The sequence below is a fragment of the Protomyctophum bolini genome, assembly GCF_963924005.1.
Source record: "Protomyctophum bolini genome assembly, chromosome: 12".
Taxonomy (NCBI): domain Eukaryota; kingdom Metazoa; phylum Chordata; class Actinopteri; order Myctophiformes; family Myctophidae; genus Protomyctophum; species Protomyctophum bolini.
In genome coordinates, this window is record NC_137873.1 from 16,673,090 (window position 1) to 16,687,300 (window position 14,211).

Sequence of the window (14,211 nt, forward strand, 5' to 3'; positions counted from 1 at the left end):
CTAAACATGTAGAAGCACTCTGGTCCTTTAAGGTTGACTTAAAGACTTGAAGACCTTGAGTATAAGTGGAAGGATCAACAGGTTGGTACTTGACCTATTTGTTTAACCCAGATGTAGCTTTAGGCTGTGCCCTGTGATGAGCTATCAGTCACACATGTCCACTGTGTAGACTAGAGTTGGGCAGCAGTAAGGTCATACAACATACAGTCCTGCCCTGCCCTTTTCCCATCTTATAATGTCAATGAAAGGGTCTTTTTATTGTATATTATTCACTTTCATTCATAAAACATTGCACAAATGTTAGTTTATTTTAAGAGAATGATTACATGACTTTACATATTTGGGTAAAATGTTTTACTTATATTGGACAGTATATTAAATTAATTAAAAAAGTTACATAGTGCCACTTTAAGCCATACAGTGTATACCTTTTTAAGCTAGGATTTGGGCATCTAAGGATCATGACAAATAAATGTGAGAAGTTGCTCTTCATTTCCTCTAGGTGTCACCTGGGACTCTTGTATTCTCTTTGTTAGCTGATCTTATTGTGTGAACTCTCTCAGTCTGGCCTTTACTCCACTACTGATTGTGTGTCCTGTAAACTAGATTCATTACTGGTACTGGTTTTCAAAATTACAAAAATAGTGAACAAATGGGTTAAAAAAAAGAAGTAAATGTATCAAATATTGTGTCCATGGTATTTCCATGTAACCTTTTACACACATCATTATTTCATTCTTAAAAAGTCAACCAAAGCAGCATCGTGTGGCTTAAGAACCAGGTGCTCTTTTCAAACCAAGATGAACACACACACACACACACACACACACACCCTACTGAACTACCCCCTGATTAGCTGCAATGGCCACAAACACTGAACGATGAAAGTCACCATGGTAACAGACGAGGCAAGAGAGGACCAGGCTAAATTGTTCCATTATGCAGCTGGGCCCTGTTGCATTGATGGTGCACTGTCACTGTCTCTGAGATGTTTGTACCTTACTCCTAGCCTCTCGTAGTGATACTAATATCACTGCATGTGAGTGTGTGGATATTAGTCTCGTCCCTCTCAGCATTAGATTTTTTCCCGCAATGTCCCGCTGCCCCGCCCCATATTTGCATACTGGGCCCTGATTTGTTATAGCCTGGTTCCAGACAATTCTGGTTTGCTCGTCACCACTTCAGCCGTGAAGTCCTCCCACAGGGGCCAGACTTAATCCTCCTGGGGCAATATGCTTTGCAAAGGCAGATGAAGGCTATGGCTACGCAGGGCTACCATACTCCTGGAGTCCCCCACGGCTCTAAACTAGGTCCATTCCCTTTTCCCTCTACACCAAATCTCTTTGCTGAAAACAGCCGATCAACAAGCGCAAGCTTGTAAATGGGCTATTTTTAAGGAATAGATGTTCAGGAAACGGAGTATCTCTGGGTCTTGTTCACGAGTGAGGGGAGGAGGAGATCAGCCGGAGAATCGGAGCGGCATGCAGGGGCGGTATTTCAATCGCTGTACCGCACTATTGTGACGAAAAGAGAGCTGAGCCAGAAGGCAAAGCTCTCTGTCTACCGTGCAATCTTCGTTCCTACTCTCACCATGAAGTGTGGGTCATGACTGAAAGAATAAGCTCACGGATACAAGCAGCCAAAATGAGTTTTCTCAGACGGATGGCTGGCATCTCCCTTAGAGACAAGGTGAGAAGTTCAGTCACACAAGAGAGACTCAGAGTAGAGCCGCTGCTTCTTTGCCTGGAAAGGAGCCAGCTTAGGTGGTTCGGGAATCTGGTAAGGATGCCTCTCGAGCGTCTCACTAGGCAGGTCCTCGATGCACGTCCCACTGGAAGGAGACCCCCGGGAGGACCAAGGATAAGCGGTTGAAGATGGATTGATGGATGGATGTGCACAAGGCACAACAGCGCAAATTTATATTTACATTTATATCCCCAAAGCCAAATTTACCCGATCAACATAGCTCTTAATAGTCATTAATGAGCTATGTAGCTGTATGTGTGTAGTCCTGGAATGTCCTCTGTCCTGTCAAGATTATAACATCAGTTTTTTGATTTGCTGATTTAAATGTCTGATATTCACTGCTCTCTGGTTACATTCTTGTGTGCATGGAAATGTTTACAATTCCTAAAGCACCCTCTTTAATCTTTAAAACAAACACTCATACATCGATACACAACACATACATATATCAGCCCCCACACGGCTCTAGAGGTACCAGTGTGCAATATGTAGTCAAGAAAAAAAAAATATTTTGGTGGTGAAAGGAATGATGATCAATATTCTATCACTCGTTTGCCTGAGTGAATTAACCTAGCATCCAAGGCTACTAGAGAGCTTGCCTGGAGCGGCAGTTACCCAAGAACCGGCCTTAAGTGCCTGCAGGCTTTTATCTGCTTTTATCTGGGTCATCACTATCAGGAAAGACATGTGATTGTAGGTACATGGGCATTCAGTATAGGTTTGTAGCCTATGCCCATTATCAACAGTAATATGGATCAACATGTGCATGTTATAGCCTAGGTTCAGTGTAGTTATGTATTCATTTAAGCACGAGTACACTGTAATAACCTATAGTAACATACTGTATGTACAGAAAATCAACATTGCCCCCGATCTCTTAGTGTCTATCTCTGTGTCTTTGTCTGTGTGCTGTGTGTTTGCTGTTACTTTGTGAGTGTTGGTCCCTTTCTGAGAACGTGTAAAAGTTATTACACACGTGCTGAAGTAGAGCCCTTACAGCTGATGGACTGCTTGCACCTCATTAGTTCCACTTTGAAGACTTATCTCACATAGCATGGGACAGTGAATTCATTGCCCTGGTCACAGATTGGAAACATATTATTCTTGGATTGAGTTCCTTGGCCTACCGGCAGTGTGCACAACATTCACATTCACTGCAATAATCGGATGCAGTGGAAAAGGTCACAACTCACAATGTATCACATTGCGGCACCTTGTGAGTGTGAAGATCTGCTGTTTTCACACAAAAAAATAACATTTTGAAAATGACGGAAATGTCTTTGTATTTGTACTTTTCAATACTAGGAGTATACTTTGGGTTGAGTACTCTGTAAGCAAGTAGTGAGGTCAGAGAACAAGATGACACCAGGCAGCGTCATGCATACTCTGGAGTTGACTAAAATGCAGATGAGAGAGAGTCACATACTGACAACATATACAGGTCAAACCAAGATACTGTCAATTATAACCGTATCCAAGCTTGTCTACCGTGAAGAATGTAAGCGCAGATTCAAGTACTGTCAAAGAATAATGCAAACACAATACACATACAACCATACACACAACCAGACAATTTAATTTAATTTCATATTTATTTATTTCATTTTAGTTATGGTTTTACATGATTATATTAATTTTACTTTGTAAAGGAGCAGGAAGAAGATAAATCGTATTGATACCTGTCCCTATTTATCTTCTTTTTTTTAACTTCTAATTGATGCTGCTACCAACCATTCATTTTACATCACCATGATTACATCAAATAAAAAAGAGAGAAAAACAACAAAGACAAAATAACATACAAGTTCCAAATAATTAAGAAAGCCTATCCCTCCATCAAATATGTATAATACATAAATATGTATGTGGATATAGAGTTTCTCCTAAAAGTTTGTAAGTTGAGAATGCTGCCCTTGAGAAAAACAGAAGATTAATTTTTGTGAGATTCAAACACGATGATGATCTACTGGAGATCACACAACTCAGCAGTACCAGAATTCAGGCCAAATCCAGCATAGAGAGGCTGGGTGAATGTGGTCTGGACTCTGTGGAGGAGAGTCATGGTGTCAGAGACACTGTAGAAGGACAGAGTACCTGCACTGTGATCCAGGTACACTCCTACTCTGGAGGACACAGGACCTGGGATTTTAGTTACAATGTTTCTGTGTCTGAAAACACATTCTCCTGTTGAATGATAATCTGAAGTATGTAAAGACCAAGATTTATCATTGTATCCAAATCCACTGTCAACATTTCCCCCTGTTCTGCTGATATCTTTATATGAGAATGCTATACATGTATAAACACTGATCCCACTCCGCTCTACCTCACAGTAACAGCGTCCAGTCAGACCCTCTCTACTCAGAACCTGTTTCCATGCAGTGAATCTATCTGAGTGATATGGATATGAGTATTGTTTGTTCTGTTGTGAGAATTGTACTTCTCTGTTTCCCTTACACAGAGATAGTTCTGTATTTGCTGTGTTTGGATCGAGTGTGATTGGACATGAATATTGTAAGAATTCAGCTCTGGTCCTGTGTTCTGGTAGTCTTGAATATAATACATCCACTCTGTTCACCATCCCAGAGACATTTGTCCCTTCCTCTTTGAGAATGTCTTCTAGTTTGTCCTTAATCTTTGACACAGCCACAGTCACATCTTCAAAGTATCTCAGATGACGAACATTACTGCTGATTGGGTATGGAGATTCACTGATCTTTGAGAGGGAGGTGGGACTGTTCACAAAATGGATGTCATCCTCTGTGTGTGAGATCTGCTCTAGCTCAGCATGTCTGCTCCTTAGTTCAGTGACCTCCTGCTCCACAACCTTCCTCAGTTCTTCAACACGACTCACTTCACGTTTCTGCTTGTCTCTGATATGCTCCCTCACCTCAGATTGTTTTCTCTCAATGGAAGAGATGAGCTCAGTAAAGATGGTGTCACTGTCCTCCACTGCTCTATCAGCAGAGTGATTGATAGACCCAACCTCCTGGTGAAGCACCTTCACGTCTTTCTCTCTCTCCTGGATTCTCTTCTGGATGTTCTGCTGACTCGTATCCAGCTCTTTCTGTCTCTCAGTTCTTTCTGCTGCAACTGAGATCGTATCGTGACCTTTGTGTTCTTCCATACAGCACAGATAACAGATACACTGCTGGTCAGTACGACAGAAAACCTTCTTCACCTCGTCGTGAAGAGAGCAGATATTCTCCTGAAGCTTGCTGGAGGTTCTGACCAGCTTGTGATTCTTAAAGGCAGGAAACTGATAGTGAGGCTGGAGGTGAGTGTCACAGTAAGACACCAGACACTGAAGACAAGTCTTCACAGCTTTCAGTTTTCTCCCAGTGCAGAAATCACAGGCTACATCTCCAGGTCCAGCATAGCAGCTATCAAGAGGAATATCTTGGATTCCTGTCTTCTTCAGTACATCCATCATGTCAGCCAGCAAGGTGTTTTTCTTCAGAACAGGTCTTGGGGTGAACATTTGTCTGCACTGTGGACAGTTGAATCTCCCTCTTTGATCATCCTGATTCCAGTATCCCTCAATACACTTACTGCAGTAGTTGTGTCCACAGGGAACAGTCACTGGATCCTTCACTAGATCCAAACAGAACAGCAGAACCTTTCCTGGTGCAGTTGAACTCCTTGCTGTGCCATTTTACAACTGACTGTCTGAGAGACTGAGAAACAGACTGTGTGTGTGTGTGTGTGTGTGTGTGTGTGTGTGTGTGTGCAAAACAAACACTACCCCTTTACACACACACACACACACACACACACACACACACACACACACACACACACACACACACACACACACACACATGCATGCAAGAGGGAGGATAGGGAGGCTAAAGGACAATAACACTCAAATTATTCAAACGTGATGGTTTAACTGTTTGCTGTTTAGCTTGTTATGTCTAACTTGAATGTTCCTGCCTGCAATATTTTATCAGCTGCATTGTTAGTGCATTAAACCTTTATCCACATTCCACACATTTTTTTCAGTGGTTTTCAACCAGTGGTCTGGGGACCACCAGTGGTAATAGACCCTAAGTAGATCTTTAACTCTTGAGTTTAAATATTGTTAAACATCTGCATTACCTAATTTACAAGTCTACACAATTAGAGAATGTAGAAGAATTGTTATTTTGATCAATGTTATCCTAATGGTACCACAAATGTGGACAAAATCTTATCCAACGACAATAAGATATTATAAAAGTCTTGGGTCTGAGGCTAAATCTCATCAAATGGTGGTCCGTGGCTCATATGCTGAATAAATAATGGACCTTGATATGAAAAGGGTTGAAAACCACTGCTTTAATACAACACCCGACAATGTTCTGTTAATCTGTTCACTAAAGAGCTGGAGAGACAGAGGAGACCCTGCTACTGAACAAACACTCTGTCTGTAAATGATTGCTTTAAAAAAGAAAAGAAAAAAGAAGGTTCAAGGTTGTACTTGTTACATGTTGTATACAGGTACAAGAGTAAAACTTATTTTGGTGCAGCAGCATAGACCAAGACAACAGTAGAATATTGATAAAAAATATATATATTATAATATATATTATAGAAATGAAGAGTGCAAACGAGAGCGAGGCGAAAATAACAACTTTACATGTAGCCTAAATGTATAAATCCAGTGCATGAGTCAATGTGGTTTCCTACAGTGTGAGGCGTACAGTACTGTATCATTGACATGTGTCTCCATGTTGCTGTGTGCAGATGGAATGTTTGGGAGGTGTCACTCTGTCCCAGTGAAGGACACGGTCACCTATGATGTGTCCCCTGCTGTGGTCCAACACTTCAGAGTCCTACTGGAGAAGCTGTCCAGCAGAGGTACATGTGCACACACACATCAATCAACCTCCCACACAAACCTTTGACCACACACGTGCACACTCACGCGCATGTGCACGCATGTACTGTACACACTCCAATCAACCTCCCACACAAACTGTTGACCTCTGGTCCAGAGCTACACCAGAGTTACATCCCTACCTGCTTTCTCTGCACCATTTAAGGCCGTTTCCAAATGTTAAAATGTAAAAGACCATAATTACCTGTGACGTTTGGTTGCAATATAACATAATTTCCAAATTTGTCCTTAAAATTTTAAAATGGTAAATATTATTTTCATCATATCTGTATCGGCCTTTAAAATGCATCAGTATCAAAACGATAGAAATATGTCAGTTTTAGCCAACATTTAATTTGATAATATTTCGGTTTGAATGTGAAGTTTAGCAAGCCTTTTGGAGGTGATTGAAGGCTGCAGATTCAATCAGTGTTTTCTGGGGAAGCATTCAAAAAGGCTCTGCCTGGCCAGGCTGGCATGCAGAATACATGAAAGCAAACAAATGGAACAACATCAAGCTAAAAATGTCTTGGTGACTTGCTATCAGAAGACCAAACGTTGCTCCCACTTTGCAGCAATTGGAAGCCTTTGAATCTGTGTTAAAGGAATACTTCAGCATTTTACTTATAATATAAATTATATTAAAGCTGCTATAAGCAATACTACGTTTTAATGACTTTTTTTCTTTGGTATTCAGACAGCCAGCAATGGGTAGACAGAAATGTAGTCTCTGTGACACATCTAGGGGCCGCAATCTGCATTCAAGATGTTACTAGAAGCTTTGTCATTGGTCGAAAAAATTAAACGGTCGCAATGACTAACCAATCAGGAAGCAGACGACCAATGACAAAGCTTCTATGAAAGTCTTTGAATGCAGATTGTGGCTCCTAGATGTGTCACAGAGACATTTTTTTTTGTTTCTACCCATTTCTGGCTGTCTGAATAAAAAAAAGTCATTAAAAATGGGACATATTATTGCTTATAGCAGCTTTAAAACAATTGTGAGTAACCACTGAGTTCAATTAGTCAAATATTGGATTCTTGGCTTGGGAAATGTGACAACAAATAAATTGGGTAAAGTATACCTTTAAACAGCTCTATATTCCCATTGTAATAACTGCTATAGAGTTTGCTTAGTAACGGGGGTCTCCCCATTGTCATCCAATCAGGAGAGAGAACTCGTACAGCATAAATAAGTGGAATCTGAAGTGATGAAACAAATAAACAAGACAAAATTGGAACTCCATGGAACACAAGCTGGTAAATACTCTTCGTGGGGTTCTCTCTCCTGATTCGATGAAATTGGCTACGCACCTGGAAATGCATTTTCTGCTCGAGAGACCGGAAGACCCGTGTGACTGAACACACACACACACACACACACACAGTCACACAGTCACACACACACACACACACACACACACACACACACACACACACACTATAGCAGCGATTCCCAACTTGTGAGCTTGTAGATCAGCTATTTTCAAATGGCCAAAATGATATAGGGTTGAAGTGGTTAATGTATGTATTAAAATACTTAAATAATTGAAAGCTTTAACCTTTCAACACAAAAGAAAATAAATAAATGTCCAAATCAAAACATTTACAGTACCAAGACTCAGGGCTGTGCAGTGTGCACTTAGTATCAGACGTAATCAGAGTCACTGCATTTGGCAGAGTCGGAAAACAAACATTTTAGGGGAACCTTGCTTGCATGTTGTACTGCAGTTATAACAGCTATGGCCTACAGAGGGAGACATACACCCGTCTTTCGGGCCTGCCAGCTATACTGCTGAAGACAGACTGGGATTTCAGCATGTTACATCATGCTGCTTTTTACAGTGAATGACAATGAGTCCCCCCCCCCCCCCCCCCCCAATAAATACCAATGCTACCGTTTCTCCACAGTAACTTAACTGTCAGCTCACACTTCTGCAGTGCTTCCAAGTCCAACCATGGTTGCCAACTACCTGCAACAATTCAAATAAGGGACGCCCAGAGAAAGATCTCACTCTACACCGTTTTTTGTATATTATATTAACCACTTGGAACCCCGGTATCCATATTCTGGGAGGAGACACATTAGCCAAAATTAAAAAATTGCAGATCTACAAGCTCAACACATACGTCACAACGTGAAGCTTTTGTGAGCGTGGATTTTTTTTTGTAAAGAAAAAAAGGTCCAGTCTATAGGTAAAAAAAGGTCCAGTCTATAGGTAAAAAACAACCTGTATATAGATAGGCCTATGTAAATATATTGTTGCTGTCCGGAGGAAACCATGCACCTAACTCCATTTTTTTAGGTCTTACATTTTTTAATTTTTTCATAAATCAGTGCTATTACATTTTTCATAAATCAGTGCTATTACCCTTTACGTGTGTTGGTTAAAAAAAAATTGAACCAATGAAAAGTAGTAAAAGGCGCTTCAGACAAATTAAACCTCTTAACTCCATTGTTTCCAAATTAGGGACAATTCCTTATTTTATATAACGGTTGGCAACCCTACTTAGAACAGAATGCTACTAAAAGCTTCCACACTCCTTTCATGCTCCTCCGAAGACACACGTTACTGTCAGGTGGAAACCTCTTATGTCAAAAATGCTTACATTTCAGGAAATGAAAAATGTATAAACAAAAAACTAATTAAAACAAATGGCAGATCAACAAGCTCTCTCCTTCAGGCAAAATCTTTAAAGCACGAGTAAAATACAAAAAAGGGATAATTTCAAACATAAGTATAAAATAGCTTATCTACAAGCTCGCTATGTGACGTGTTGTGGGCTTGACTTGCTACCCAGGTCTCCCACGTGGCAGGCCATGAGACTTCTACCGCTCGCTCTTCCAAGAAAGCGTTCATGCTATCCAGAACAAATATTTTCTCTATGAGCTTCAGGCAGTACTACTTATCAACCAGTAGGTGTCCTACCTGACTGAGTTTAAATGTGTCAACGAGAGAGAGAGATGTGCCTTAACCGCTAACCAACACACCTGTTTATATGCTGTTTCAGGTTGTGTCTCTCCCTGTCCGTTCTCTGCTTGCACCCAATTCTGATGCTCTTTCAGTGAAAAATATACAAACCAAATGAAACCGAAAGACACAACCACCTCCCATTTGATTTGGGCAAAGCAGGCGCTCGGTGATGGAGTGGGGAGATATGTTGGGATATCACAGAGAGATGGGGGGGAGAAAGAGATTGAGAGAGAGAGAGAGAGAGGTGAGATGAATTTAGGAGCATTTATCAAGCAGTTGTGAGGAGAAATGAATTATGCAAATGAGATGTTGGCTCTGGCTGTCTGGAGAGACCATTAGAGGGGCACAACTCACATCTGCATTTAAAAACCCTGACGTGCACACTCACTCAAACACACACACACACACACACACACACACACACACACACACACACATGCACATACGCACACACACGCACAGCTGGAGAAAGATAACACAGTTTGCTCTCTTTCTGTCTGTCTGTCTGTCTGTCTGTTTTTCCATCTTTAGTGCTTGCATAATTTGCTTGCTCACTTCTGTCTGTCTGTCTGTTATAGCTTCACATATACATGCACACACACACACACACACACACACACACACACACACACACACCGCTCGGAACACTAATGGCCCTTAGAATATTCAAACAGGCTCATGCCGCTGTTCTGAGCCTCATAACCGCCCACACATGCACCCCGTTCCCTCTCCCCTTCTCATCATCTCTGCATATTTATCCTCATCTCCTCTCCTCTCCATCTTCCTCCTCCTCCCTATAGACGAGATGAGGGTCGCCTTAAAGTCTGCGAGTGTAGAAACCAAACCAAGGTTGCGTTGCGATCATCCCTGAAGCAATACAGTAGTTCTGTCTGTAACACATTAACCTGGCAATCCCTGTTTCTCAGAACAACACGTGAATATTGTAAAAAGATATACATAAAAAGATAGGTATATATAGTTCCTATTTATCCGTATAAGGATTATAATTTTTCTTTTTTTTTTTTTTTATCCCACGATTTTGTAACCCATTTTTCACCCCTGTGTCAATTATCTAATGTGATCCTGGGCTCTACACACCCTCCACCAACCTAGTCCCCATAATTATATGAGGGACACGGGGAGAGCAACGGACTTGAACTCATGCTTCCTTCATGCCTGAGTGTCCAAGTTGCTCCTTTACACCTGACATTTTTTATAACTTTAAAGAAGAATATCACATTTTATTTACATATTATTTTCAATATAAATTCATATACTATCATAATTATTTATAATTTATTTAAGTGTTTTCCCAGTCGCAATATCCTCATGGCCCACAGGTTGGGAGCGGCTGGTGGAACACCCTGGCAGGGGCCCTGGCGTTTATCAAGCCGCCGTGTCACTCATCATCTGTCGTTGGCCATTAACGCGCGTGTTCCTCGCCATCACAGCGGCCATTAATGCCCAGGGTTTTATGGTGGTTTGATGGAGGATGCTGGCACAGCGCAGCGTGCATGCAGCTGTCTCTGATAGCTCTGACTCGGATGCTTTTTTTTTGGCAGCGATGATGCTTGCCAAAGGGGTGTAGTGGTGTCTTGTGTCTTTACGTCGGTCACATCATAACCTATGGAAGGGACAGACAGTGTGCATGGCTCATATCTTTTTACCTGGAAGACACAGACAGTGTGCATGGCTCATATCTTTTTACCTGGAAGACACAGACAGTGTGCATGGCTCATATCTTTTTACCTGGAAGACACAGACAGTGTGCATGGCTCGTATCTTTTCATCTGGAAGACACAGACAGTGTGCATGGCTCATATCTTTTCACCTGGAAGACACAGACAGTGTGCATGCCTTGTATCTTTTCCCAGATGCCAGCCCCCCATCTGCCGAATGTCCTGGTTGCTCGTCTTGTGGAGCTCCTCCACTCTTGTCCCATCTGGCGTTTTGGCACCGGCTCCGCCATTTGCCTGCCAAAATGCCATGTTTGGATGCACGTTAAACATAGGAAAGCATGACGTGTAATGCCCCAAGCAAAGCATCCCGTGAGAGATCTTCTGGCTCTACTAGTTGTTAAGTCTAAAAGTAGCCACGCTACAAGATCACAACGTGTTGCGATCTTGTAGATCAGCCATTATTGGCCGTGTGGGACAACAATGTAGGACTAATCATGAATTAGGCAGTACAGTTGGCGTAATAATAATAAAGCAGAAAACAATCAGTGTCTTTGTGTTGTAGAAGCAACAGTCTGTTGGCATGTTTTGTCTCTGTAGTGATTATTATGAATATGATGTTATGGTGACTTCCATTGTTCCTCATTTTAAACTTAGGACTGAAGAAGATGATATTTTTTGTATTCAGAAATAAAACGCAGGAAAAAAATGTGCGCGGGTGGAGAAAAACCCACAACCTAATCATGTAGATCATAGATGTTAAAGCACCACAAACACTAGAAGGAAAGGCTTTGTTAAAAAGTGTATAATCACATTTATTATTCCCTATTGCTCATCAGGCCTCTCATCCTGTGATGAATTGTTTATTTATTTTAATTTTTTGCTGAGTCAGAGTCACTGACTAAACTCAGAGTTTCCAAGGACACTTTGCTGTTGCCTCGTCTCCTCCCCTACTGAGGAACCATAATGGGTTCACAGTGGGAGGCAAACCAGCGCACGCTCAGCACAATTTGCAGAAAATCCATTTATTTGTATATTGTCAGGTGGAAACCTTGTATCCCAAACGGTTACTGTTCAGCTAAAAGAAAATAAGAATAAAAAAGCATATTTTCCACTGGATCCACTGTTCCAATGGATCCAATGAAGTTATCATTAGTCACAACTAAGATCGTGTTCATTCTTTGCATCGGTTAAATATTTATAAAACCCACACAAGCTTAACCCTTTTCCCTTAATTTCCATCATAACTTATGTACACCATTAATTGACAGGGAAGAGAGGAGCATTTACAATGTTGGTAAATGGGGATATGTTTTCTGCCTGACGGGATGGGATGTTTCCCCCAGTCACTTGATTACACAAGGTGTTTTAGGACATAACATACAATTTCATTGCAGTCGAGCAGAAGCCTCGATCTCCATATTCTAACTTTGTGTGTTTTTCTTTGTAAATTACTACAGCGTCACACAAAGATAATCTAAAGTAGCAGATCCACTAAGCTCAAAATGTGGCCCGGAGCTACATGTTTTGAGCATGTAGATCTGCTGCTATTAATATATATTTTTATTTGAATCTTGAAAAGTAACACTTTTGGACCTATGAGTATGATTTACAACGTGGGCATTTAGCAGACGCTAAACAGGCACTTACAGCAAACAAGGTAAACATATACTGTACACAGAACGCAGAGAGTGCTGTGTAGTTCCTCTAGAAACTAGAATGCCAGGTAAACCAAAAACCTAGCAACCTAAACATAAGCATTATACACGACACACCAATACTGTACACGCGCGCGCACTGAGGCAACACGCTCAAATAAATCCATGACAAATATTGAATACTGAAGATAAATATTGAATCACAAGAGAGCAAATGCTGACATTGACTAAAGATTTAAGTGTCGATATCCTTAATAATATGGCTTCTCGTGCCAGGTAGCTTAGTCGCTAGAGAGAGTTGCCTTTAAATCACAAGGTCATGGGTTCAGTCCTGGGAACTGCAGACTCAGCGTAATAATGCAACGGCTTGTGTAGCCGGTGGTTAGAAAGTTAAGTACATTTACTTGAGTACAATTCCAAGGTACTAGTTCCATGTCTTGATACTTAATGCTTCCACTTTACTACATTTTAGAGGCAAATATAACCTATTACTTTTTCCTAAACTGCAATTTGTTTTAAACTTTAGATTAGAAGGGGCGACTGTGGCTCAGGAGGTAGAGCAGGTCGTCCAATGATCCATGGGTCGGCGGTTCGAATCCCGGCTCCTCTTGTCTACATGTCAAAGTGTCCTTGGGCAAGACACTGAACCCCAAATTGCTCCCGATGTGCTGGTTGGTACATGGCTTCCGCCGCAATCGGTGTATGGGTGTGAATGAGTGAATGTAATGCACAATCTATGTAAAGCGCCTTGGATAAAGGGGCTATATAAATGCACCATTTACCATTTACCATTTAACTTTAGATACAGATTTTTTATATTAATGAAAAAACTATAACATACTCAACAAATTGATGAACTACTACAGTAGCTCGGAAGGAATTGAATGTTTGAAAAATATCGAAAAGAAATGTCGAATACATTTGCATTTTTTATATAAATCTAAACCAAATAGGCCTACATATCAATTTAGGGGTCCTTGACATAAAATGTTTGAGAACCACTGTTATAGAAGCTATTTTGTAAGGATATACAGATTTTGAATTGCCCTTTGCTTTGCTTTGCCTTGGGCACAAATAGTTTGAAAAGCACTGTTCTACAGTGCTGTGTAAAGCTAGATAGACGCCGACAATAAGCCATTTAATTCCATCTTACTTATACTTACCTCTCAGAGGATGTTCTGTCTCTGCTGACTGAATACACACTGTGAATGCTGTCTTCATTTACTGAAATTCTTTCTGCTTAGCGAAGAAATATGATTGTGATGTGTGACCTTTCATACACAATAAAGTGTGGA

At 41.0% G+C, this 14,211-nt stretch overlaps 1 protein-coding gene and 1 pseudogene across 2 annotated transcripts in view; one reads left to right on the forward strand and one right to left on the reverse strand.

Moving 5' to 3' along the window:
* The window catches only part of LOC308326107 (receptor-type tyrosine-protein phosphatase N2-like), a gene marked incomplete at both ends in the record, with an annotated part of 164,170 nt that overhangs the window by 8,347 nt on the left and 141,612 nt on the right, over positions 1-14,211 (forward strand). The window contains one exon of the mRNA XM_080778916.1: positions 6,475-6,588. Within this exon, the coding sequence (XP_080635042.1) occupies positions 6,475-6,588 (114 nt within the window). The remainder of the gene's footprint in view (positions 1-6,474; positions 6,589-14,211) is intronic.
* Positions 3,710-5,400, reverse strand: LOC308325338 (tripartite motif-containing protein 16-like; annotated as a pseudogene). The gene has a single exon. The product of its transcript is annotated as a tripartite motif-containing protein 16-like (transcript).